Raw genomic sequence first — 27,634 nt, 5'->3', positions numbered from 1 at the left:
TGTGGCCAGGAATCGAACAATTCCTGCCCTCTTGGGTCATTTTCTTCAGCAATGTTCACTTAGCTGCCCTGGTCAGGAAAGTAGAAAACAGATGGTTGTATTCACCCAGGGATGGGATGTTTTTAGGGTTAGTGGAATAGAAGAACAGGTGAATGAGGAAGAAGAATGTGTGCATGATAATCATTGTGAAGGAGGACTCTGGATTTGCAGTGGTGGAGGAGAGAATAGGGCTGGATGGATGAGAGGGTGTGAAGGGGGCAGGGGGAGGAACTGGAGCTCTGGATGCGGTCTGAAACCTGTTGCACGGGTGCTCTTCATTAGGAATGCTGAGGGCAGGAGGTGTGGCTGGAGCGGGCTGTGTTTGACTCCACTCTGTAAGGTGATCACAGACCTTTGCTTTGGCCCAAATGGTGATCACAAAGCCAGTTAAGACTTTCCATTTATATGCAACTACATCCTTTTAGACCCTGTTAAGTGCTTTATAATTAATTATCACTCATCCTTTAACACAAGTCTGAAAGGGGGGATTTATTATCCTCACTTTCAAGATGAGCAAAGTAGCATTCACTACTATAAAGGACTTATAGCTCGCCATCACACAGGTAGTAAGGGGCAGAGGCATGTTGTTACGTGTGTGTCTATGTGCAAAGCCAGCCAACAAATCATTAATCAAGGGTCCTGCTCTTTTTGAAGAATAAAATATATATTGGGGGGAAAAAATGCCCCAAATCTCATTTCAGTTGATAGCTTTGGCCTCCTTTTCACATCACTTCACTCATGTTCCCCTTAGGCCATATCCCGGACTTGAGTGCCCAGCCATGCATGGATGAGCACAACCTGCTACAAGTTGGGGAACATCAGGGAACTCACTCCTCACCATCACCTCATACACAGTTTGCCTCTGGATAATTGAGATTCTGGGCACATAGCTCCTTATAGATTAAGCAAGCAACTGTATCTTCTGTACAGTTGGCCTTGTACCTTGAGTGATACTTAAAAAAGAGGCTGCAGATTCTGCAGCCAGGCATGCATCAAGGCCAAAGATTCTCCATGCTTGCGTAGGGGTTTATTTCTGTTGAGCTTGACAACAGGAAGCCATGGAGGGTTTGTGAGCTGAGAGTGACACACGTCCTTTGTCCGTCTGCTCTATACCCGGAAAGAGGATTGGTTGGCAGGAAGATTGAGGGGACGAGCAGGCAAAGTTCACCACTCTATGACTGAGCAGGGCAGGAGTGTCTGCAAGTCAGAGTGGGGTCTGGGAGCAGGCCCCCACTTGGCTTCATCCTCTGAGACAGGCAATGGCTCCATCGACCCGGATGAGCTGCGCTTGGTTCTTCAGTCATGCCTGCACGAGAGCGCCATCTCTCTGCCGGATGAGAAGCTAGATCAGCTGACGCTGGCTCTCTTCGAGTCTGCGGACAAGGACTGCAGCGGCGACATCACCTTCGAAGAGCTCCGAGAAGAGCTACAGCGCTTCCCCGGGGTTATGGAGAACCTGACTATCAGGTATCATCCAGTCTCTGGCAGGGCAAATGTCGGGTTTAGGCTCCAGGTGCAAAGAGTGACCTGAACTCTGAACTCACCAGCGTTCCCTCATCCCCACTTAGCCCCGCCCCACCCCAAATTAGCCACACCCAGCTTAGCCCAGTAGAGACCAGCCCCAGTCTTGGCCACCCTAGCCCTCCTAGCCCACAGATCACCCCCACCCCGCCCTGTCCAGCCCCGCCCCACCCCACCCCACCCCACCCTAATCCAAACCAGCCCAATCTTGCCCAGTTTTGCTCAGTTTTTTCAGGGGACGGCTGTAGTCATGCCTCCATTTTTTACTGTCTCTTCAGAATCAACTCAACAGTATTAAATACCTACTATGTGCTGGACATTTTACAATTATAGCAGTGCATTTTATAGTACTGGTATATTTGTAAAAGGAAATTAAAGTTATTTCACCTGAAGTAACATACCTAGGATCACACAATTAATTAGCAAAGGCAGTCATTTACTTGACTTGGTTGAGCAGCTGCTATGTACCACGCCCTGTTCTGAATAACGGCATTGCCCTGGTGGGGCTGCATTCCAGGGAGAAAGACCCGTAATTTATGCCAATAAACAAATACATAAGGTAGAGAAGTACAAATGTAATAAATGCTGTGGAGAAATAATACAAATAGAATGTAACAGACCCAGGTTTATCCTAAACTCTGAATTGTGCCAGTTTTGTAGTTTATTCTTTATGTGTATTAGCTTTCTTGTGGGTTATTTAACAACGCACATTTCAGCTTCTTTCATTCCTTTCAATTCCCGGTTTTTGTTTTTGTTTTTGTTTTTGAATTGGGAAGTGAGGCGAAGTAATAAAAACAGTCACGGATGTGGCATCACACAGACTGAAGTTCTATCCCAGCTCCACACAACTGTGTGACTGTAAGCAAGTCTCTTGTCCTCTGCTTCCTACTGTAAAAGGAAGCTGGCCTGCTCTCCACAAGGCTCCAGACGGTTGGTGGGCTGCAGTGGGGAGCGCGGTCTCTAGGTTCAGATTCCGGTGGTCCGCATCCCAGCCTGCATGGATTCCTCCCCTCCTCAGGCCGACCCACCGCATCCTTCTTTTGCAGTGCTGCCCACTGGCTGACACCCCCCACCACCCAGCAGCGCCTGCACCGGCCTCGCCCACTGACTTCCGCCTACTGGCACAATCACCGCAGCCAAATACTCTGCCTGGCAACCTACGTGGGCCTCCACGTGCTGCTCTTCGCACTGGCAGCTAGTGCACACCGGGCCCTTGGCATCAGCATCATGGTGGCCAAGGGCTGCGGCCAATGCCTCAACTTCGACTGCAGCTTCATTGCGGTAGGAATCCAAGGGCGCAATGCAAGGAAGTGGGCAGGGGGATTGATGTAGGCTCCTCATAGACTAAACAACCGACAGGTGGGCACCTGGAGTGCCAGGGCAGGATGGCGTCTTAGAAATCAGCTTCAGTACTCAATGGTGGAGACTGAGGCCCAGAGAGGGGCAGTGACTTATCCAGACTCACACAGCACATAAATAACGTAGCTGGCGTTTTTGTGTACTTTGCTGTGTACCAGTCAGGGTGCTAAGTACTTTCCATTTGATCTTCACAACAAACCATGGTGGATCTGGAGGAGGCAGAACTGGATCCAGGGCAGGGCTTCAACCAGGGAGAACCTTTCAAGAGCCTTGAATGCCAGACTAAGGAGTCGATGTGACTGATCCTCTTGGCCAGAAAATGAGGTCACCAAGGGTTTTTGCAGACTCCTACAATTAAAACAAAACAAAACAAAAGACCCTTCCAATAACCTAGTATATGCTTACTTCCTTATAATTATTATATATATGTCTTGTTATTAGCCAATAAAATTATCGCACAATATAACAATAAGGCAAGGTTCATTTTTTTTAAATTATACTTTATTGTTTATGCTATTAGAGTTGTCTCAATTTTTTTCCCCTTTGCCTCCCTTCCACACAGCCCCCTCTCCCTCAGGCAGTCCCCCCACCATTGTCCATGTCCACGGGTCATGCATAGATGTCCCTTGCTTACACCACTCCCTATGCTGCGCTTTACATCCCCGTGACTATTCTGAAACTACCAATTTGTACTTCTTAATCCCTTCACCTTTTTCACCCCTCTCCCTGATCCCCCCTTCCATCTGGCAGCCATCAAAATGTTCTCTGTATCTATCATTCTGTTTCTGTTCTGCTGTTTGTTTATTTTGTTTTTTTATATTCAATTGTTGATAGGTATATATTTATTGGCATTTTATTGTTAATATTTTTTATCTTCTTCTAAAAGAAGATCCTTTAACATTTCATGTAATACTGGTTTGGTGGTGATGAACTCCTTTAGCTTTTTCTCGTCTGGGAAGGTCTTTATCTGTCCTTGGATTCTAAATGATAGCTTTGCTGGGCAGAGCAATTTTGGTTGTAGGTCCCTGCTGTCCATCACTTTGAATATTTCTTGCCAATCCTTTCTAGCCTGCAAAGTTTCTTTTGAGAAATCAGCTGACAAGCTTATGGGAGCTCCCTTGTAGGTAACTGATTTTTCTCTTGCTGCTTTTAAGATTCTCTCTTTGTCTTTAACACTGGCATTTTCATTATTATGTGTCTTGGTGTGGGCCTCTTTGGGTTCATTTTTGGGGGGAATCTCTGTACTTCCTGGGCTTGTATGTCTATTTCCTTCACCAAGTTAGGGAAGTTTTCTGTCATTATTTTTTCAAATAGGTTTCCAATTTCTTGCTCTCTTTCTTCTCCTTCCAGTACCCCCATGATGCAAATGTTGGTGTGCTTGAAGTTTTCCCACAAGGTCCTTCTAGTGTCCTCATTTTTTTGGATTCTTTTTTCTTTTTGACATTTTGATTGGTTGTTTTTTGCTTCCTTACATACAAATTACTAATTTGATTTTCAGCTTCATCCACTCTGCTGTTGATTCCCTGTACTTGTTCTTTACTTTAATTAGTGCATTATTCATTTCTGGCTGGATCTTTTTTTATGCTGTTGAGGTTCTCACTAAGTTCATTGAGTTTCCTTATAACCAGTGTTTTGAACTCTGCATCTACTAGATTTCTTGTCTCTCTCTCTCTCTCTCTCTTTTTTTTTAGTTTGTTTTTCTGTAATTTTTATCTGTTTTTTTCATTTGGACCATGTTTCTCTGTCTCCTCATTTTGTCAGCCTACTTGTTTTTGTTTCTATGTATTAGATAGAGCTGCTATGTCTCCCAGGCTTGGTAGAGTAGCCTAAGGTATTAGGTGTCCTGTAGGGTCCAGTGGCACATCCTCCCCATTACCCAGGCTGGGTATTCAAGATGTACACCCATGTAGGCTGTGTACACTCTCCTATTACAGTTGATCTTTGATGGCCATTGACACATCCAAGATAAGCCATTGCCTGCATTCCATCCGGGGTCCTACAGCATAAGCTACAAAAAAATCTGTAGATTGCTGCTACTTGTGCTGGTCTTGGAGATGCCCAGGCAAGGTCAAGCTGTGAGCTAAGGCCGGATGGTGCTAGTGCTGGGCCTGGGGCAACTTAGCACCTGAAGCCAGATCCTGCTTGTTTGAGAGAATTTAGGAAAATCTGAAGCCTAGGCTAAGACAAGCCATTGGTATGGAAAAGCCACCAGAAACAGCTTGGGTGGGCCTGAAAGTTAGGTGGCGCACTGCCTCAGGGGATCATCAGGGTGGGGCAAACAGTGTGAACCAGGTTGATGAAGTCTCAGATACAGTGCCCGCTTGCCAGCTCTGTAGCTCTGTGGGTTGAAGGCTCAGAAAAGGAACAGTGGCCTCTGCCAGCACTTCTTTCTGGGAAAAAGCTGTCCCCCAGCTCTCACCCTGATGCCAGACAATTCAATTCCTTCCCATATGTCTCTGATGCCTTTCAATCTTCTGCCCCTGCACTGGAGCTCAAAGAGAATGAGTCCAAGTAAGTCTGTGCGTGAGCCCTTTAAGGTGAACTGCCTGGGCCTCCAGAAGTTTATGTCTTCCACAGCCTCAAACCCCACTGGTTTTTACAGGCAGAAATTATGGAGACTTATCTTCCTGGCACTGGAACCCTGGGCTGGGGTGCCTGGTATGTGACTGGGACCCCTCGTTCCTGAGATATCCCTCCTGATTTTTATCTGCCACATGCGGGTGTAGGACCAGCCCGTTGGTTGTGTGAGGAGGCAAGCCCTGTTTACCTATGCAGCCATCTGTCCTAAGTAGGGTGTCTGAGGAGTTACCAATATTCCAATCTATGGATGAGGGTCAAAATTTGTGGTTGCAAGAGCAGCTGCACTGGCCCTCTTCCCTGGAAGAAGGCGCTAAGGCCTAAATCTGGCCAGCGTGAACTTTGCTGCCAGGAGCAGGGCCATTCTGCCACCAGCCCAATCAGTGCAAACTTGCTCCTGCCACGCCCTGCCTCCGCCCTGGCCTTGGCCCTAACCCAGGCTTCATTTTTTTTTTTTTTTTTGAAGTAGAAATCCAAAGGGAGTTTTTTAAAATTTATTTATTTTTTCAGAGAGAGAAGGAAAGGGAGGGAGAAGGAGAGAAAGAAAAACATCAATGTGTGAGAGAAATGTCAGTTGGTTGCCTCTCACGTGCACCCCAACAGGGGACCAGGCCAGCTACCCAGGCATGAGCCCTGACTGGGTATTGAACTGGTGATGTTTCACTTTGCCAGACAACACTCAACCAACTAAACCACGCTATTCAGAGCAGACAAGGTTCATTTTTAATGGTCAGGAATGTACATCTCTAGTCCAAACACTCTTCTTGATAATATCAGCTTCTTATTAAAGTGGATTGTACTTTTAACCTCATAACTGGGACAAAGAGTTCATACCGGGAGTGGGAGATACACAATTCATTTTCTTGGTAACTTGCTATTGCATTATCAACACTATTTTTAATCTTCACTTTCTTTGCAGTGAATCTTTTTAAGCTACTTGTCACTTCTGTGAAGAGTAGTTACTTTAAAGTTTAAACCATATAAATTAAACTACAAATACACGTATCTGGGCACACAGAATTACATCAAAAGCAATTGAGCAAGTGACGGAGCCCTTGTCGAAAGTCCCTTGGAAAGCTAAGTCTTTCCCCAGGACACCTTGAGAGTCACACGTGACACATGCCCATCTGACACACAGACTGAATGAGAGCACCATGTCAACACAGATATTAAAAGTTAGTAAAGCCATATATGCTCCTCATGTGTTTAGATTAAAGTAATACCAGCAAGAATTCTATAACATTTTCTCTTCCCATCCCACTTCTGGAGACCCCAGCTGTGGACCCAGGAGAGCAGGGAAGGCTTGTGGGGAGGGCGGATGGTGATGGGGCCCCTTCAGGAAGCACAGCTAGGTCGGAGGGAGGCAGGGAGACATCTGCTGGGGAAGGAGGACAAAACAGAGCCAGAGCCAGATGGGGCTGTCTGCGCCTTTTCCCTGCCAGGTGCTGATGCTTAGGCGCTGCCTCACATGGCTGAGGACCACGTGGCTGGCTCAGGTCCTGCCACTGGACCAGAACATCCAGTTCCACCAGTTTATGGGCTACATGGTGGCCGGGCTCTCCCTCGTGCACACTGTGGCCCATGTTGTGAACTTTGGTGAGTGGCCTGGGCTGGGGGGATAGTGGGACTGATCCTTTCACAGATCACTCAGTTACTCAGCCCCTGTGTGTCGTGCCTGCCCAGTGGGTGGAGAAACGGTGCCCTTGGAACCAGAACTCCAGACAAAAGTCCCTGCTTGCACATGTATATGGTGGGGAGACTTGGAGGTACAAAGGGAAGGTCAAGTGGCAAGGGTTTGCCTTCTGCTTGTCTCCAGCGCTCCAGGCTCAGTCGGAGTCCAGCCGCTTCCAGTTTTGGGAACTGCTGCTCACCACAAGGCCTGGCATTGGCTGGGTCCATGGCCTGGCCTCCCCGACCGGCGTGGCTCTCCTGCTGCTGCTGCTCCTCATGTTCGCCTGCTCCAGCTCCTGCATCCGCAGAAGTGGCCACTTTGAGGTGCCTGGCCCTTGCTCCCTTGCCTCTCCCAGGCTGGGCCCCCGCCCCTTCGTTTCATGCTGTGTGCCCTCTAACTTATTCCAGAGTCCAGGAAGCTTCCCGGCCAGTAGGCATATTATGTGCATGTGATTTGGGGTCTGCCATTGGGCTGTAGTAAATGTCTGCCACATGGAAATATTTTGCTCTAGAAGATTCTGTATTTTATCTGGCTCAACCCTTTACCCTAATTGGATTAAACGGGGCTCAAAATGGCATAGGGAGGGGAAGGAACATAGGCCCCGGGGGTTCTAATCCCCACCCTACTATTTACAGGTCACTAAACTTCCTCATCTGTAAAATAACACTATAATTCTCTACCTTTGAAGTTATTTTAGGAATTAAATGAGATAATATATGTGAAGCCAGTAATTACCTACCTGGAACACTGGTGCTCCAAAAATGTTGTAACAGTTTCATCTTTGTTTCCCTCTCTCTAACCTCCTCAAGACACAGGAGGTCACAGAGGATCTAGTTAGGAACACCTGGCTGTCCCGTGGACTGATCTGGTCACATCAGAAATAGACATACACAGGGCACCTACTCTGGGCCAGCAACAGTCCTTTGAAGTAGGAATCAGCACCCTCATTTAACTGAGGAGGAATCTAAAGCTCAGAAAAGTCACTGCTAGGCCACCATCCCAAGCTAGAAGCAGAGCAGATGTTAATACTCAGTGTTCAGCTTTTTTTCTCTTCCATTCCCAGAAAACCATTGCTGTCTTTTCCTTATTTCCCCTGAGACAGGGTCGGTGTGAGGAGACATTAACGTTGATGAGCCCTTTGGGGGTGCTCCACTCTGCTCAGATCATCCCCAGGGGAATGTTTCAGATGTTTGCCTGCTGGCACCGGGAATCTTCCCTTACAGGCTCCCTGGGCCGGGCCCCCAGAACAAAGAAGCAAGGAAGCTTCCCACCCCCAGCCTTTTACTCAGCCAGGTCCCCAGGAGAGGGTGTGTATGGCCAAGACTCTGGGTACCATCCTGGCTCTAAGGATGGTCCTGAGCCCTGGCTCTGTTCCACCCCAGGCTTTGAACTCTAGCAGCTTACACTCCCCACAGGTGTTCTACTGGACCCACCTGTCCTACCTCCCCATGTGGCTCCTGCTCATCCTGCATGGACCCAACTTCTGGAAGTGGCTGCTGGTCCCTGGCATCGTGTTCCTCCTGGAGAAGGCCATCGGGCTGGCAGTGTCCCGCATGGCAGCCCTGAGCATCGTGGAAGTCAACCTCCTCCCCTCCAAGGTACAAGAAGGGCCTCAGGAGCCAAGGGGAAATGCAGTGGTGGTGGGGTGCAGCTGGGTACCCTGTTCTACCCCTAAGGAGATAGGGAGCCGCAGCACAGGGGAGGGGACAAGCAAAGTGCACGACCCAGACCAGGCCTTCAGAAGTGACACTATAGGAAGGGGAAAGTCCTAAGAAAGGGGCTGGAATAGTCAGGAAGGGCTTCAGAGAGGAAGGGCCACTAAAAAGCGGCATTTACACCATAAGGAGTAGAATCAAGCCATGAATCCCTCTTCAGACACAGCCTGACTTCTCCCTTCTCTGATAGTTGCCCACCCCTGGTTGGCAGATGTGCTCAGCCGTGGCCCCACTCACAGGTGCAGAAAGGTCTCACATCTGCGCTGGCCTGGTTAATGGCAGAGGATGGCCCAGCCTCTGCCCTTTGGTCCCAGGGGCCTCTAACAGCTTCGGGTCTGCATGATGGATGCTGATCACCTTCTTTCCCCAGGTGACTCATCTCCTCATCAAGAGACCCCCTCTTTTCAACTACAGGCCTGGTGACTACTTGTACCTGAACATCCCCACCATTGCTCGCTACGAGTGGCACCCCTTCACCATCAGCAGCGCTCCAGAGCAGAGAGGTACGCCACGGTCTCCAGTCATTCAGGTAGTTACTGAGCTCTGCTGTGTGCTAAGCACAGGCTGGAAACCAGGCACACAGAGGTGAACAAAACCAGAGGTGCGAAGTTGACCTCCCAAAACTCCCTCTGAAACAAGGAGGCAGAAGGGCAGACACTCACTGAATGGCGTGGTCAGGGTTGTGCCAGCTACTGAGGACCACAGGGGAGGGCTTGACATGATGGGATAAGTGGGCAAGGTTTCACAGACACGTGGCATTTCAGCTGAACTTTGAAAGGTTACTAGGAGTTCAGTAGACAGGGAAGGAGATGCAGGAGGAGGGAGGGATAACCAGAAGTGAAAGTATGAAAAACTGGAAACATGGGACATCTGATGTTAGAGCTAGGAGTGGGGGTAGAATAGAGAGGAAGAAAGGGAGAGACAGAGAGAGAGTGAGGGGACAGGAGAGAGGGTCAGAAAAGTGATGAAAGGCAGGCAAGGGCTGAAAAAGCCAATTAGAACCAGGGTGGGTCCAAGGAGGACTTCAAATGCAGAGTTAGAAGGTGAATGGCACAGGCAATTGGCAGCCTGTGAATGCCTTAAGCAGAAGAGTAGCCAGTTCACAGGAAGGGGTGCCTGGGCACTTTCAAGGGGGCTGTGACAAGAAGCCAGGCTCCCCTTCTCCCTGTGAGCATGAGCCCAGTGGAGCCCCCAGCGGCCGACTCCCTCACGTCCTCTGCCCTTGGTCCTGTACTACTCCCATTCCCCTGTGGGGCCCCAGCACCCATAGAGCTGCTCAGCTGATCCTCCCTTAGCCCAGCTGTCCTCGGATCCCCACCCTTGCCTGTGCCTTCCCTCTGGTCCTGGGCTGTCGTTGGAGCCAGCACCCGGGCCTCTGCCCTCCTGGCCAGGCCCAAGACTGGCCTTCCCACCTCCGGCGGTGCTTCTGACAGGAAAGGCCTGGCATGGCCTGTTACAATGGGACCCTTGCTTGGCTTCATGAAGGATAAAGGGGTTCTCTGACACGTCCGATTAAAAGATAGCTTCACTTAGGATGCCTCCTAGCCAGGGCCCAGCAGGACCCAGCTCCCACAGCTCGGGGTGCAGACCCGAGGCCCGGGTTCCCCCCGCGCCAGGCTGCGTACCACCTGCCCTCAAATGGCCTGACTGGTGACCTGGATGTGCAGTGGGATGAAGACAGGGATGGGCGTTGAAGAGGGTGGGTTGTTTTTCTATTTTTCTTCCCTTTCTGTCTTTTGAAGAAGATACGTGCTCTCAGAAAATTCAGACAACATAGACATTTGTAAAAAAGAAAATTAAAGTCTCTCAAATAATTCCAGCCAAGGGAAACTATTGTCAATCTTTTGGTGAACAGCCTTCCAACCTGTGTACCTACATGGGTAATCAGAGGCAGAGATAATTTTGCATACCTGGGATCACGCTGTTCACACCGCTTTGCAGCCAAGTTTTTCCTCAGTGAACAGTATGTCATGAAAATCTTTCCATGTCAGTTCTTTCAAAAAGAACTTTTCCTTTTTGTGGCAGCACAGTATTCCAGTCTGTAGCTACTCCTCTGATGATAATGACTATGTTTATATATGGATGGGTCATTTATTTGACCAGTTTTTGAAGGGGTTTCTTCAGGGACTCAACTTGGAATTTGTCTATCTCTTGAGCCCCGAAACTCCTGCAATGAACTGAGTCCTTATGGGGACTGGTAAATACTCTGACTTTGTTTATAAAGCTGGTTTACCGAAATCGGAAGTGAGACTCGAGCTGGCAGCTGTGGCTGATTGAACGCAGCTGACATTTAAGGGAAGCTTCCTATGTGTGAGTCCACTGTGTGAGGCACTTCAGGATGCATATGTGCAGAGAAGGCATAGCCCCCCCGCCCCCCGGCCCGCCCCACACATGCCCCAGGAGGAAGGGGGAAGCTTGAGAGAGAAGCATGGGAGCAAAGGTTTGAGGAGTTGAGCTTTGGGCCTGACTTTTCAGTTCCCTCCTCAGAAAGCTGTGCCACACCGCCTCGGGCCTCTGCAAATACAGGGTTGAACCAGTTTATTCATGAACTTTGATGGGGGTAAAAAAAGGGACATCTTTATTTTCACTAACCTGTAATTGAAATTTAGCCTTTTCTTCAATTAGGAATGCAGATAACAACCCACAGTAGTGTTATCTACTGTGACTACAGTAGTGTTAACAACACCTGTGACTTTTTCTAAATGAAAACCATAGATTCCTTTGTATCACATGACAGTTGTAGCTGCTACCTCATCACTACATCAGACTTCCAGTGGCCATGCGCCCCCAGTGGGGAGTTATTTCATGTGTTAACGAAGAAGCACCTGTGTTACGAAATCACACATTTAGTTTTTAAAAATATTTTGGCAACTTTCTCATTATAACTCGTTTCATTTGTAACGCCTATATGTATTACTTTATATATTTAAAAACCCTATTGTAAGAAGTCTATTCATTTCCTTCCTAGAACTGCCAAAACAGTCCATAGTTTAAAATAAAAAAAAAAAATGAAAGAGGAGGTCTCTTAGGGGCCTCCTCACTCTAACGCTGTGGGTTCTCTCTGGTCCCCTCAGCAGAAGGATGGCCGCCCCCCACCACCTTCTCGCCAGTCACCCACTTAACAGAGAGCCCTGGTAATCATCTGCTACATCTCAGGACCTGGGTGAAATAGAAGTCATTGGTCCCACCAATTGAGCACATACTGTGCAGAGCCATTAACAGGCACCTGGCTGAGTGTGGGCGGGAAATGATCCCCTCCTTGGTGAGACCCTGGCCTGATGGAGGGGACAGGGACCCCACCCCTAGGGGGCTACTGGTGTGCTCAGGGCAGCTCTGACCCCTGCTTTGGCAGAGGAGACTGAACCCTTATTGTGTAGGCTTAGATTGACTTCATCGAGAAAATTTGCAAGGAAAAGATCAGATCTTCATGTCCTGTGGCCATGGCTGCTGGTTTGGATCTGAGGAAGGACAGTCCATCCAGGACTTGAGCAGCAGACCCCCAGCCCCGGTGCCTCAGATGAGATCCCCGCTGGAGTCCAGCATTGACACCCCCTTCCCCCACCCATCTTTTGCTCAGACACCATCTGGCTACACATCCGGTCAGAAGGACAGTGGACAAACAGGCTCTATGAGTCCTTCAAGGCATCAGACCCAGTGGACTGTGACTCCAAGAGGCTGTCAAGGAGATTGAGAATGAGAAGGAGCCAGGAGAGGCCCCAGGTAGGTGGCTGTCGGGGAGGAAGGGTCCACCACAGAGGCCAAGTTGCTCTCTTCCAGTTGGTGGGTACCGATCATTGAGCAGCAGTATGTACACTGGCTGAGTGGCAGTTTTGGGGCCAAGGCAGCTGAGGATGGTGTAGTCCAAGAACCTCCTTGAAGCCTGAGCCCCCAAGTCCTCCCCAGTCCATGTCCTCCATTAGAAGGTGGGGGATAAGAAAAGGAAGGTGAGATCAGAAAAACTCACCTCAATGTCTGCTCCAGCTCTTGCTAACCATACGGCCAGGGGCTCATCCTTTAACCTTGATGAGCCGCAGGTTTTTCATTTATGAATTGCGGGCAATTCTCATGCTTGGCTTCCATTTTTCACACGGTTCTTTTAAGGACCAATGGAATGAATGACTGTAAAGTATCGCGTGAACTGGGCAGCATGGTCCGGGGTGGACCATTCATTATCACCATCAACACCATCAGCATTAGCATCAGCATTGTTGTCTTTTTTTTAAATTATTTAAAGTGATTTTACTTCGGATTTATATTCATATATGCAAGTATGTCTTCTAATTTTTTTTTATTGTTCAAATACATTTCTCTCCATTTTCCCACCACCATTTTCCCCTGCCCCACCCACCCCCACCTCCCACCCTCAATCCTTCCTACTTTGGCTTTGTCCATGGGTCCTTCATACATGTTCCTTGATTTGACCCTTCCCCTTCTTTTCCCTGTTTACCCTTCTCCCTCCTTCCCTCTCATTGTTGTCAGTTTCTTTTTTCTTTTAATGTTGCTGGTTATACTTTCCTGGCTTGTTTGTTTTGTTGATTAGGTTCCACTTATAGATGAGATCATATGGTATTTGTCTTTCACCCCCTGGCTTATTTCACTTAGCATAATGCTCTCCAGTTCCTTTCATGCTGTCTCAAAAGGCAGTAGCTCTTTCTTTCTTTCTGCTGCATTGTATTCCATTGTGTAAATGTATCATCGTTTTTTGACCCATTCATTTACTGATGGGCACTTAGGTTGCTTCCAGCACTTGGCTATTGTAAATTGTGCTGCTATGAATATTGGGGTCCATAGGTTCTTTTGGTGTTTTGGTCCAATTTGATGTTTCAGGATTCTCAGGGTATAATCCCAGCAGTGGACTCGCTGGGTCAAAAGACAGTTCCATTTTTAGCTTTTTGAGGAAATTCCAAACTGTTTTCCACAGAGGCTGCACCAGTCTGCATTCCCACCATCAGTGCACTAGAGGTCCCTTTTCCCCACAACCTAGCATTGTTGTCTTTTGAGCCCTGATGAAACTCACAAAGCTTACAAGTTGCCAGTGCCTGGAGAGGATACAGGCTTGGTGGGGGGTGTGGGGATAGTTGGGGAGGAATACACAGGTCAGAGCAGCACCTGAGGAAGTAAGAATAGATGAAGGAGGCTGAGGATGCCTGAAACCTAATGGGCTGTACCACCAGGCTGGGAGACAGGTTCACATGTGGAAACCCTGCTGAAGGTCCAAAGAAGAGAAACCCCCAGGTCTGACCCAGCCCTGACTTGTCCTAGAAAAATTGAAAGTCCAGTGGGAAAACTGGGTGGAATCCTGCCTGGCCAGACCAGAAGACCCTTCTAGAATGCTGCCAAGAGCAAAGCTTTGGGAAATGGAAGGGTAGATAGAAACAAGAGAACGTTCTCTGCTGTTCATCAGGGGATACTTCCTGAAGGAGGAAGCCGTCTTCTGAAATCAGGCGAGTCATGGCACACCAGGAATCATTAAAGGCTGTGTTTCCTTGGGACCTTAAGCATCTCCACCAAAGAATAAGTTGGCACAATCTGTCTGGTGGAAAGCCTGGCCATATGTGCCAGCATTTTAGGGATTTATCCTAAAACAGCTAATTGGACAGGTGCACAAGAAATATGTTAATCACCTTGTTCATTCATTCATTTAGCAAACATTTATTGAACACAGCACTGCTGTTTTTCAAGTACTGTTCTAGATGCTGAAGATATATCAGAAAGCAAGATAGACACAGTCACTGCTTACATTCTGAAGAGATAGACAATTATCAAACAAAATAGATACTGTATCAAGTGATAATAAATGCTGTGAAGAAAATATATCAGGTTAAAGCAGTGATTTTCAAGCTTTTTCATCTCATGGTATGCATAAGCTAATTACTAAATTCTGCAGCACACCAAAAAATATATTTTTTGCTAATATGACAAAAATAGGTATAATTTTGATTGATTTACAAAGAATAATAATAATAGAAATTACCTACCCTTTTTGTTCCAAAGTGACTTTAAAAAAAATCAGGTGCCTATGCTTGTATGAGGATATCTGATACCAAGAATTAACCAATCAGATACAATCTTATTATGGAACATGACCAATAAGATGCAGCTCTTTTATATGACCTATATATGTGTATTTATGGTTCAAGACAGTGCATGCAATCGGACAACTATTGCTGTGTTGGCTGTTGTCATTTTTTCACTTGACAGTCTAAGGGAAAAGAGGTCAGTGCCCCTGACTAAATAGTCAAGTATATTATACATTTTAATAATTCTTACAGCACACACCAGTTGAAAATCACTGGGGTAAAGCATAGAGATGGAAAAGGTGCAATTTGTATGTGGTAGTTGTTAACAATAATGAAGAAATGAGAATAATCCAAATTCCACAGTAGGGAAGGAGCTAAATAAGTTACCGGTCACTCTTATAATGGAACAGTAGGTCACCTATACAAAAATATGCACTGGAAAACCTGAAAACCTAGTCAAGATGTAATAAATGGAAAAGCCAGGTTAAAAGGCAGTATGTTCCACTTAAGCAAAAGTGTGAGAGAAAGGGAGAGGGAGGGAGGGGGAGAGAGAGAGAGAAAGAGAGAAAGAGATATTGAGAGAGAGGAGTCTGGAAGGACATGGAGAAAATGTTTAGAGAAGTTATATTGCCTGATTCAGGTACTTTTTCACTTTATTCGTTAATGTTCTGTAATATCTCAATCTTTAAAACTAATGTATTAATTTTGTGATTTAAATAATAAAGCAATTCCCATTTTGATATCAAACAGGGTTTGCAAGCCCAGCCCAACTATTCCAAGGCGTTGGCACAGGGAGCAGTGACTTCCAACAAGGACGTCACTGTGGAGCTGACAGCCTACAGGCATGAGGATCCTCCGTGGCAGGGGGACGAAGGGCTGGGGCACAAAGGAACGAAGGACAGGACTCAGGCACAGTGGGGAGCCTTGGCCAGCAACCAGCTTCTGGTAAGACTAAGGAGGCTGGGCTAGAGGCTGGAGAGCCAGTGGTTTGCCTCCCTAGGAATGGCAGGTCCTTGAAACTTGGAAGAGAGGGCCTTAAGGATAGTCCACATTTGGGGAGCACCACATATTTCATGGTATTCCTGCAACCAGCCATCTGCGTCCCACCTTTATAACTTTTGCCATATTCACTTCGCACCAGCAGTATTTCCTACCTAACATTTCTCTTTACATCCCAACATTACTTTAAACTTAATTGTGTTTAAGGACTCTTTCAATGGCTCTTGTTAATGGAAAACCAGTATCCTGTGCCATAAACAGAAGGGAGCTCTAAAAGTGAAAACAATGAAAACCAGTGTTATTAGATTCTTGCCAGATGTTTCTGCCTGCTAAGGCTTGGAGCCTGGAGCCACACTCCACTACTCTGCTGGTGTTCTCTCTCTCTCTCTCCCCACCGCCCACCCTCTTGCTGTCACTCTTTCTTACTTTGTTAAAAGCGGAAAAAAAAAAGAGGAAGGATTAGTAAATGTTAAAGACATAGAAGCTATAATGTAAGGCTTTCCCTTTGCAATCAGAAGGATTTTAGAGAATTGAAAGGTAAAGGTCTCTCCCAGGCCCTTACACTGCTAAAGCCACCATAAGTAGTTCATGTCTAACACCTTGGGGAACACAGCATTCAGTCTCACCATCGTCAAGCACATTGGACAGGTAGGAGACCCAGGCCCTGCCCCAAGCTCGGGAAGAATTGGGTGACTCATTGTTGTGCTCTCCAATGAGAAATGAGAGATTGGTTTGGATGATTGTGAAGGTCACTCCTAACTCTGCCTTCTGGCCCCAGAGAGGAAACTATCACAGTTTCGGTTTTCGGTTCTGCTTCCTTTACCTTCCAGAATCTGACCTCAACAAATCTAGTCTGACTGCCTGCCCATGCTCAGGACTGGAGGGGTCAGGTGGGCCTGCTCCCTGTCCCCAGGTAGCTCTCAGTCAGGCCACCCCCTGGCTTTTCTGCCTGGTTCAGCTGGGCAATGCTCCGAGGAGGAGCAGCCACTTGCAAGGAGCTGGAGACTGAAGGATGCAGAGGAATCTGTCAGCTGGGGCAGAGGAAACATTGTTCTAGGTTGAGAGGAAAGAGTGTCAAAGCCCTGACCAGTGTGGCTCCATTGGTTGGGCATTGTCCCACAGAGAGGAAGGTTACCGGTTCGATCCCCAGTCAGAGCACATGGCCGGATTGAGGGTTTGGTCCCCCCACGCTGGTTGGGGAGTCTTCGAGAGAGAACCGATAAATGTTTTGCTCTCAGGTTGATGTCTCCTTCCCTCTTTTTCTCCCTCCCTTCCCCTCTCTCTAAAAATAAAATAAATCTTAAAAAAAAATGGTGGGGGGAAGGCGGAGACAAATGTAGTTGAAAAAATAAATTAATTAATTTTTTAAAAAAAGAAAAAAAATGTTCAAGGCCAAAGGATTGGTCTGCGGACATGAAACTGGGGGTGAGTGTTATTAAACACAGACCTTGGTGGGAGCCATGATGGCAGTATTTACACCAGCAGTCAACAGACACTAGCAATCAGGAGTTTTGGTGGTAGTGCTGTTGAAAAGTGAATTTACAAGAACACTACTGATATTCTCCCTTTAAAGGGCTCTGTGCTCCCTGGAATGGTTGGGACAGAAAAGGTAATTCCCTTTTTGTAAAGTTGCTGAGATGGGCAAGGACTAGGAAGCCCCTGAGAGATGCTTGACGTGCCCACTCCGAGGCCCACAGCTCGCTACTGTACTCCTTGCAGGTCCCTGGGATGTCCCCTGAGAACCACCAATTCTGTAACATCAAGGTAAGTGGTTCCAGGAACCCCCACCTCTGCCTGCCTGTAGCGGGGGCTGGCTGGGGCTCTCAGCGCCCAAGTCCTGCAAGTCCCCATGGGCTGACTCCCAGGTACCCAGGGAGTGGAACCGAACCCTCCTGTCCCAGGCGCACATAGGGGTGCTGGTTGAGCCCTGCTCCTATCGGCTCTGCATTCTGGCCTCCTAGGGCTCCCCCGGCTTAGAGCACAGGAGTGCAAGCCTCTTAGACCTGGGGTTCCAGGCCAGGAGATGACTGCATGTAAAGGGGATCCTGAAGTCTCAGGGTCCGGCTCTGCTCACACCCACTCACCGTCTCTTTCCTCTAACATCTCCGGTGCACAGTGCTACATCGACGGCCCTTATGGAACCCCTGCCCGCAGGATCTTCGCCTCTGAACACGCCGTGCTCATCGGGGCGGGCATTGGCATCACCCCCTTTGCTTCCATCCTGCAGAGCATCATGTACAGGTAAGTGGGCAGACCATGGTCCCTGCCTGCTTCCTGGGGCGGAGTCCTGAGAGAGCCCTCCCCTCTTCTCTCCCCGCTCCCTCCCTTCTCTCCTTTCACCTGTCTCCCTCTCCCCCTCTCCCTATTTCCTTCCCTGCTCCTCCAGCCTCTCTTCTTTGGGTCTCATCCCCTTCCTTCCTTCCTTCCTTCCTTCCTTCCTTCCTTCCTTCCTTCCTTCCTTCCTTCCTTCCTCATAGGGTGGGTTCTGTCACCTCACCCTCCCTCCCTGTTCCCCACATTGTTCTCTGAGGTCCTGAAAAGTCTCCTACTCACCCCACACTCAAAACCCCCGCTCTCGCCTCCCCTAAGGTACCAGAAGAGAAAGCGCCTTTGCCCTAACTGCCAGCACTCCTGGATGGAGGGCATCCAGGACGATGACATGAAGCTCCGCAAGGTGAGCATGGCCTCCCACGGGGGAGGGACAGATGACCTCTCCCCGCCTGGGGCCAGCTGATCCCTGCACTCCCCTCAGTGCCCCACATTCTCCTGGTGCCCCCTAAGTGTCCGGGCCTCCCCCTTGTATCACCCCTTGTCACCTCTGAGAGATGTCTGAAGACAGCATCTTATCAGACATCAAGGAGCTTGAAAGTCAGCCAGCCTGGATTCAGCTACAGCCACGATATTTACGATCACCTGGCGGTGGTTTTAAAAATGAAAATATTTGCCTTTTGAAAATATATTATTTTGACTGGACCACTTCAAAGAATTCCTTAAAAAATAAGTAATGTTTTTCCGGCTGTCCTCTGTTTAAGATGTCAGAACACTGCTTGCTGTAACAATAGATTATGACAGAGAAACCTGACCCCGCAGTCAGGAACCAGGGTTCTGGTACTATGCTGCTCTGTGACCTGGTCAGGGTTCCTCACCTCTGTGAGCCTCGGTTTTCCCCTCCATTAAGTGGGGATGATAATGTGTGCCCTGCTCACACTAGGGTGGCCTTGGAGATCACAGATGTGAGCATGCTGTGAGCAGGTAGGCCCCGCCCCAGAACCAAAGGGCCCCTCTCCCTAGGTGGACTTCATCTGGATCAACCGAGACCAGCGGTCTTTCGAGTGGTTTGTGAGCCTGCTGACCAGACTGGAGATGGACCAGGCCGAGGAGACTCACACAGGTAGGGCCTGAGTCTACTGAGGGAGGGCCTCGGGGCCTGAGGAAGGTGGGGGTGCGGCGCAGGGTTCAGGGTCAGGGTCTTTGTGAGAAGGTGTTTAGATTACCCCCCATCTATCAAAATTATGGGGGAGAGAGGGCTCCTTTTATTTCCTACTTAAATGTAACATTCTGTGAAACAAAAAGTAAAGGAGAAAAAAAGGCATTCATAATCCTCTCCAGCTATCCAGACTATTCCAGGCATGTTAAAGGATTTCCTACTGGTATTGTTTTCTTATTCACAGTTTACAAAAATGTATGTGCTTCTTTTTTTAAAATTTCTCTTTTTGATTCCTTTTCTTTTTTTAAATCCCCACCCAAGAATATGTTTTACTGATTTTGAGAGAGAGAGGGAAGGAGAGAAAGAGAGACAAACATCAATGGGAGGGAGAAACATCAATCAGTTGTGTCCCATATGTGCTCCAACCAGGGATTGAACCAACAACCTAGGAGTGTGTCCCAACTGAGGTCAAACCCACAACCTTTTGGTGTATGGAACAACACTCTAACCAACTGAGCCACCCAGCCAGGGCTCATTACATTTCTTTTAATATGAAGTGAGTGCTTGTTAAAAATTTAGATTTCCAGCACTAACCGGTATGATTCGGTGGGTTTGGCATTGTCCCAAAAAGGGAAAGGTCCCTGGGGCGATTCCTGGTCAGGGCCTAAGCCTGTGTTGCAGGCCTGGTCCCCGCTGGGGGTGGGTTATAGGCAACCAATTACTGGTGCACTCGGACATCAATATTTCTCTCCCTCTCTCCCTTCTTTCTATTCTGTCTAAACTAGATAGATAAATAAATAATCTTTTTTTAAACAAATCTAGATTTCCAGGCCTCTCCCGCGATCTTCCAAAGCAGATTCTCTGGGTGAGGTCCCAGAACATACACTTTAACATACTTCTCAGATGACTCTTATTCATATCATATTTTAAAAAAATTTTCTTAGGGGTAACTTACATACAGTAAAATTCATCAATATAACTGCACAATGAATGCAATTACATTTTGACAAATGGGTACAGTTGCCTAACCAGCAGCACAATCAGAATAGGGGACATTCCTATAACCTCTTCACAAAATTCCCTCATCCCACTTGGCATCAACACTCTCGCCCTCTGCTTGTAGCCCTCGGCAGCCATTGATCTGCCTTCTATTGCTATAGTTTCTAGGATTTCATATCTATGTAACCATATAATATGTAGTATTTTTTGTGGTACTTCTTTCACTTAACGTATCTTTGAGATTTATCCATGTTGTTGCACATATCAGCAAGTAGTTAATCCCTTTTATTGCTGAGTAGTGTTCTATTTTATGATATATCACAATCTCTTTTTCCATTCACTAGTTGATAGATATTAGAGTTGTTTTCACTTTCTGGCTATTTTAAATAAAACTGCTGTAAATATGTGCATTTAAGTTTTCATGTGGACATATGTTTCCACCTCTCTTGGATAAATGCTCAGAAGTGGGGTTGCTGGGTATGTGTTATGTTTAACTTTATTAAGAAACTGCCAAACTGTTTTCCAAAGTGACTGTATGATTTTGCATTTCCATCAGCAATGGATGAGAGTTCCAGTTGCTTCACACCTCACCAAGATTTGATATTGGTAGTTTTGTTAATTTTAGCTGTTCTAGTGGGTGTATAGTGTTATCTTAATATGCTCTTAATTTGCATTTCCCTAATAACTAATGATATTGAACATATTTTCATGCTCTTATTTGTTGTTTGTACATCTCTGTAAAGTTTCAAATATTCAATCCACTCTTTAAATCCAGATGTTTGTCTTCTTTTTATTAGGTTGTAAGCATTATCTGCATATTCTGGAGACAGGTTCGTGCTCAGGTGGACATCTTACAGACACATTCTCCCCAGTCTGTTGTTCATCTTTTCATTTTCTTAAACTGCCTTTTGAAGCACAAAATGTTCAAATTATCAATTTTTAAAATTCTTCATGCTTTTTTTTGGTCCTATCTAAAATCTTTGCCTTACCCAAGTCTTGAGTATTTTCTCCTATATTTTCTTCTAAAAATTTTGTAATTTTATCTCTTTATTTACATCATTGTCATAGTGAGTTCAACAGGGGCAGGATATAAAATCAATATGTAAAAATAAATTACTATTTGCTAACAACAAATAATTTGTAATTAAAAAATTTTAAACAAAAATTTAAAAAACACAAAATACTTAAGGATAAATGTAGCAAAATAAGGGTGAGATCTCTACACTGAGAACTGCAAAACATTTCTAAGAAGTGGTTTTCTTCATATTCCTTGTACTTGGGGTTCATTAAACTTCTTAGATATATGGGCTTATAGTTTTCATCAAATTTGGATAAATTTCAGCCATTCTTTCTTTACATTTTTCCTCTTTTCCTTTTTACTCCTGTCACTTCAATTACACAGGTTTTAGATAGTTTGATATTCCACAGGCCGCTAAGACTCTTCCTTTTTTTGTTTTTCCCTTTCTCTCAATCTGTTCTTCGTTTTGGGTAGTTTCTATTGCTGTTTTCAAAACCACTGATCTTTTCTTCTGCAGTACCTTATTTATAATTCCTAGTCGAATCAAAATTTGAGCAGGTTTTTAAAAAATTCATATTGAAAAGCTGATACTAAAATTTATTTGGAAAACCACAGGACCTTAAGTAGCTGTTAATCCTATCCATTGTGTTGGTATTTTTCTTCTTAAGAAGTTCCATTTGTGTCTCATATGTCTTTCATTTTTCTCCTCATCATACCTGCTTTGTTTTGATTTTATATTCTCATATTTATGAAACATATTTGTCTAAGTCCATCATATCTGTTGTTTCTGGATCTGTTTCTAATTACTAATTTTCTCCTAGTTATGAATCATATTCTGCTTTTTCACATGTCCGATAATTTTTTATTGGATGCCAGGCATTGTGAATTGCATGTTGTTGTATTCTGGATTTTATGGTGTTTCCTTTTTTTTTTTTTTTTTTTTGTATTTTTTTAAATAGTATTTAGTTTGTTCTGGTGCACAGCTACATTATTTAGGATAATTTGGATCCTTTAAAGACTTGCATTCAACTTTTGGGTATGGTGAGTCCAGAGCAGACTTTATTGTGGGATTAATTTAGCTCTAGTGCTAAGACCTTACACCTCTGAGAACTCTGCCTACTGCCCCTATGTATTACAAGGTCTCCCCACGTTTGCTGGTGGAAGCCCAAATTATTCCCAACTCTGTTTGAGCTCCAGGTACTGTTCAGCCTAGTGTTTTCTGGAAATTTTCTTTCACACATGTACAGATTGATGCTTAGCCAAAGGCTTAAGGGAAACTTCATGCAGATTTCCAGAGCCAGCTCCCTCCCTCCCTCCTCTTGACTCCTTCTCTTCCTCCCTTCCTCCTTCTCTTCTTCCCTCCCTCCCCTGTCTCTGCAGCTCCCCTTTTCCAGCGTTGTGCCTGCATGTGCTGGTTGTCTTGGCCTCCTTGAACTTCATTTCTGTCTCCCCAGCTCCAGGCTTGGGCACTCACAGGGCTCACTTTGTTTGCCCCATTGGCAGTTACAGTCCTGTACTACCTGTTAACCATGGTTCTACGTATGTTGTCTATTGTTCAAGGTGAGAAAGTAAATATGGTTCTTCTTACTCCGACATACGTGTTAAGGTACATAACCAGTTAGTAGAAATGAACGTGTGAATAAACATATATGTTTATTGGGGTTGAAGCTTCAATATTTTTCCTGATGCAGTGGCAATAAAAATATTTAAAGAACGGTCTAAGATAAAGACTTTAGCATATATGAGTTCTTTTACCACTTGGTTCCTTCTTTTATACTTTCACCGAAAATGAATGTCTCAAATGCCCTCCTCCAGCCCCTGCAATCTGTCCCCACCCCACCCAGCACATATTCTACATTTTTTACTAAACCAATGCTTAGCATGCATGACTGCATTCTTCTCTGAGTTACGTCATTATCTCCATGGGATGTCTTTGTGGCATACTGAGGTTTTGTCCTGCATTCTAAAGTTAATCTGTTAGATTTGTTATTTTTGTTTCATTTTGCTTTGCTTGTGGAATGACCTATACAAGGAGGAATATCTTTAGATACATTTCTAACTTCAAGAGAATTGGTGTTACTTTTTATATTGGTTGAATTCATTGGAATTAGGTCTTATTTGGCTGTTTAATTATCACAAGGCTGCCGTGAGTAAGTTGAAATTCCTATAATAAACATAGTTTATAAATTCAAGTAATCAAACATAGTTTTCTACAAGAAACATTCAAATAGATGTAATTTACTATAACAAACACTCAAGGCCTTGAAGCCCTTCCAACAGTCGTTGGAAGATAACTGTTAAAGCTTAGAATGCTGCAGGGTAGCTCCTTGCCCTTTCTTGTAAGGAACAAGTATAGCAAATATTTATATAGCATTTACTTTGTTCGAAATGCCTTTTTGTATATTAATTCATTATAGACTGGATTTTATGATGACAAGCTCAGGGAAAAGTTTAGATTTAATTTATACTTATACTGGTGTATAAGTATTTGCTGTTTGCTCCTTCCTGATCTGTGTAAAAAAAAGGTAAGAGTTAACCCAATGCTTTCCTTTTCCAAGGCCACTTGAGTCAAATTTCCACCCAGGTTTCTCATTAACTGCAGCTGAAACTTGTGGCCTCTGATTTTAATTTTATACTGAGGTTTGAGTTAAAGAATTTGTGATTTATCATTTTTAATTTTTATTGCTTAAATGTCAATCATTCTGTTTGGTTTGAAATCTTTATCTCTTGATAGCTATAGAAGCTTGGGCACATTAATTAACTGCTTTGCTTCAATTTCCTCATCTGAAAAAAACATAATTTTCCCAGTTACCTTTTCATGTGTGCATGCCTTGTACCCCAGCCTGACTGAGCAGGCACCATGCAGAATGGAAGGTACGCACTTCAGAGCCCAAGGACTGCCGCGCTGCCCTGGGATTAATTTCCCCTCTAGAACTATAAATCCTGAGGCATTGTGAGGCTCCCCTCAAACAACGGATAAAAAGCAATGTGCGTATGCTGTTCACAGAGTAGGCCCAGCTCAAGCAGTGAACATCGTTCCTCTCTACAGCACTGGTCACATGGGGGTCCTGGGTGAACACGGTGGCCGCTGGTGCAAGTTCCAAGCCCTATTGGTGTCCCTCTAAGCCCGAGGGTGAGGTGGCCAACAATACCCTGTTCCCATCCCCACTGCTGGCCCTTCAGTGCCACCCCCTCCTCCTACCACCTAGGCCGCTTCCTGGAGCTGCACATGTACATGACCTCTGCGCTGGGCAAGAATGACATGAAGGCCATCGGCTTGCAGATGGCTCTTGACCTTGTAGCCAAGAAGGAAAAGAAGGACTGCGTCACAGGCCTGCAGACGCGCACCCAGCCTGGGCGACCTGACTGGAACAAGGTAAAGACCAGCTGGGGCCACGCAGCCTGCAGGGACCAGCGCTGAGAGCCTGGAGGGGTGGCCAGGCAGACTAGGGCCAAGCAGCTGGTGGCAACGCGTAAGGCCGGCATGTGGGGTCCAGCCTGTATCTCAGGGCTGGGCCCAGAGGCAGGGGGCCTGCATTTGGGTCCATCACTAGCTCACTTTGTCCCATCAGTAGCCTCAGTTTCCCCATCTGTTTAGAGAGTAGCCTATATGACTTCCAAAGCCTCTCCCAGCCCTGTCTTCCTACAAACCAGAGTCAGACGGCCCAAGCAGACAGCGTCTAATCCCTTCCTGGTACAAATGAGGGAACTGAGTCCCAGGGACACAAAACAGTTTCCAGTCTTCCTATTTTATTTCTCAGATTAGTTTTATTATTGTTCTCCTCTGTGCTTACCAACTGGGGTCTAGAGTCCCACCCAGTGACCCAGAGAGTACTGCTTTGCAAACCTCCGTAGATAATCCAGGCCTAGGTGGTGAGAGCTGAGAAGGGGGCGGGGTTCCAGTGGTGCTTGGGCACCAAAGAGGACTTTTAGCAAAGGCAATTCTTAAGCAGAATTTGGGGTGGAAAAGGGTCCCCACGGGGAGGGGCTGGGGCAGGGGAATGCCTAACTTGAGGGAAGAGATGTTCCAGGCACGTGGCCAGCTGAGGGACCGGCCTGAGGTTCCGGCAGTCGGGTTCAGCAAGCCACACAGGGCTCTGTCGTTGTGCACCAACTCAGCAATTAGTGATGTGCATCTCCCCACAGACACAGCTCCTCGGGTGAGGGCCTGGGTCTTATGCTTTTTCTGACTCACCCACTCCCTGAGGTCTGGGTCAGGTTATCGGTGGAGCAAATGCCTCCTAAATGGAGTGGCTGCATGTTGGATTTTCTGCTCTGAAGACAAGCAGCTGAGTCTGGGCATTCCTCATGGGGACAGACAGATGGCCATTGGCCCTCACTGCCGCTGCCAATCCATTACATTGTCAGCTTCAGGTGGGTGTGCCACTGAGTGGGTCCACAGTCCCTCCTCTCCTCACGCTGCTCTTCCCTGCGGACTCCAGGTGTTCCAGAAAGTGGCCGCTGAGAATAAGGGCAAGGTGCAAGTCTTCTTCTGTGGCTCCCCAGCATTGGCCAAGGTGCTCAAGGTCCACTGTGAGCAGTTCGGCTTCAGATTCTTCCAAGAGAACTTCTAGCCACACCTCACCAGTCTCTGCCCAAATCTACACCACTGACCAGCTGGATTGCAGGGCTACCTGTGCCTCACAGGGACCAGCCTCAGCCAGCGACCTAATCCTGCTCCACACACAACAGGAGGCTCCAACAGGCAGATGGACCTCCCTCCCTGGGGAGGTGGCAGGGAGGCTTCCAGGGCAACTGCTCCTCCAGAAGCACCCCCGAGAGGACCTTCCCCTTCAATAGTGGTTCTAGACCCGCCTAATCTTCACGATCATTTGGGAAATTTCTCCTTCAACGTTTTATTATAAAAATTTTCAGACATACAGAAAATTAAGAGAATTGCACAGTGAACAGTATTATTTAGTTTCTAGAGCCCTCAATTGACATTTTGCTATATTTGCTTTATGACATATTATCCATCCATCCCTCCCTCTAGCCCCCCAGCAATGCATCTTACTTTGCTGATGCATTTCAAAGCACACTTTGCCACTCAGAGTAGCTTCCTATAAATGCAGGTTCTTGGGTTGCACTCCCAGGAATTCTGATTCTGAAGACCTGGGATGAGACTTAGAATGCTTATTTTCTCCAAAATCTATTCCTGTCGGGAGACATAAGCAGCGTCCCTTTTTGACCTGTCTCTGTCCCATCATCTTCATCTCTCTATCTGTGCCCCTTTTCCTCTCTCTCCCTCCCTCTCTGTCTCTGTCTCTCCCTCCTGGGCTTGTCCCTCAGTGTCCCTCCTCTGCTCTGCATGTCAGTCTCTCTCTTCTCTCCACGCACTGAGTCATTAGAGAAATAGGCAGAGACAGTGCCCCTGTGTCTGCAGGGTCACAGAAGGGCCATGTGCTGAAAATCAAGCAGGTTGTGACCTGGAGCTCGGCTCAGCCACGCCCCAGCTGCATGGCCCTGGCAAGCTCTCTGGGTCTGTTTCTTCATCTGAATAATGGGGCTGATGACATCTCCCAGTCACAACTGAGAGTGAAATGAGACCTCACCGTAAGTGCTCAGGACAGTCATCTTCCCTCCCTGTGTGGTTCTTTAATGCTCCAGACATTGTTGTCTCTGCATCTTCTGGCTATGCCGTGGCTCCCTCTTTCTCTGCATCCCAGCCTCTGTTTGCATCTGTCACTGCCTGGGCAGGAGCAGGTGGCAGAGGTAGCACATGGGAGAGCTCCCCTAGGACACACTTTAGGGAGGAGAGGCCCTGGGCTGAGGGCAGGGGTGAGAAGGCTGGCCTCACGCCCTTGGATATGAGCTGCCCCATGCCACAAACCCCTGTAAACCCCACGGTTCCTGGGCACCATCCACCCTGCAGCTCATCTTGCCAGGTCCTGTCTTTTCTCTGACAGTCTAAAACACTCATCCCAAAGCTGCCCTGATGGGCTTGGGTTCAGACGCCTCCCAATGGGATTGTAGATTGTGCCTTTTTTTTTTTTTTTTTTTCCCACCTGTTGAATTGGAGGTCCCTGGGGAAGAACAGGAAGCAAATCAAGATTCTAAACTCCACGTGTTTGACTTGTAACCAAGTGTGTCGAAAGGCTTTCTCTCCAGACATATTCCAGTTGCCCACTGGAGGGCGATGCAGAATCAGGGATCCCAGGAACAATTGCTGGGAAGGAGACTGATTCCTGAATCGCCCTGAATCAAAGACGGACCGGAGAAGACCGCACCTCACTCCAAAGCTCCCGGCTCAAGGCAACACCTCCAGGCCCAGTCTCAGGCAGAACTACG

At 46.8% G+C, this 27,634-nt stretch overlaps 1 protein-coding gene across 1 annotated transcript in view; it reads left to right on the top strand.

Moving 5' to 3' along the window:
• Window positions 1-25,920, top strand: part of NOX5 (NADPH oxidase 5) — a 34,492-nt gene extending 8,572 nt beyond the window's left edge. The window contains exons 4-17 of the mRNA XM_054564207.1: window positions 1,296-1,506; window positions 2,607-2,841; window positions 6,939-7,092; window positions 7,313-7,491; window positions 8,584-8,766; window positions 9,254-9,386; window positions 12,461-12,603; window positions 15,654-15,848; window positions 17,622-17,666; window positions 18,019-18,143; window positions 18,492-18,576; window positions 19,194-19,293; window positions 24,556-24,722; window positions 25,789-25,920. Coding sequence (XP_054420182.1) covers window positions 1,296-1,506; window positions 2,607-2,841; window positions 6,939-7,092; window positions 7,313-7,491; window positions 8,584-8,766; window positions 9,254-9,386; window positions 12,461-12,603; window positions 15,654-15,848; window positions 17,622-17,666; window positions 18,019-18,143; window positions 18,492-18,576; window positions 19,194-19,293; window positions 24,556-24,722; window positions 25,789-25,920 — 2,087 coding nt within the window. The remainder of the gene's footprint in view (window positions 1-1,295; window positions 1,507-2,606; window positions 2,842-6,938; window positions 7,093-7,312; window positions 7,492-8,583; window positions 8,767-9,253; window positions 9,387-12,460; window positions 12,604-15,653; window positions 15,849-17,621; window positions 17,667-18,018; window positions 18,144-18,491; window positions 18,577-19,193; window positions 19,294-24,555; window positions 24,723-25,788) is intronic.
• Window positions 25,921-27,634: the final 1,714 nt, after the last annotated feature.

This window comes from Pteronotus mesoamericanus, unplaced genomic scaffold, assembly GCF_021234165.1.
Source record: "Pteronotus mesoamericanus isolate MK-2021 breed Mesoamerican mustached bat unplaced genomic scaffold, CSHL_Meso_final contig_164, whole genome shotgun sequence".
In the NCBI taxonomy this organism is placed as follows: Eukaryota; Metazoa; Chordata; class Mammalia; order Chiroptera; family Mormoopidae; genus Pteronotus; species Pteronotus mesoamericanus.
The sequence above is the reverse complement of the archived record's forward strand: the minus strand, read 5'-3'. Positions and strand labels throughout refer to the sequence as shown.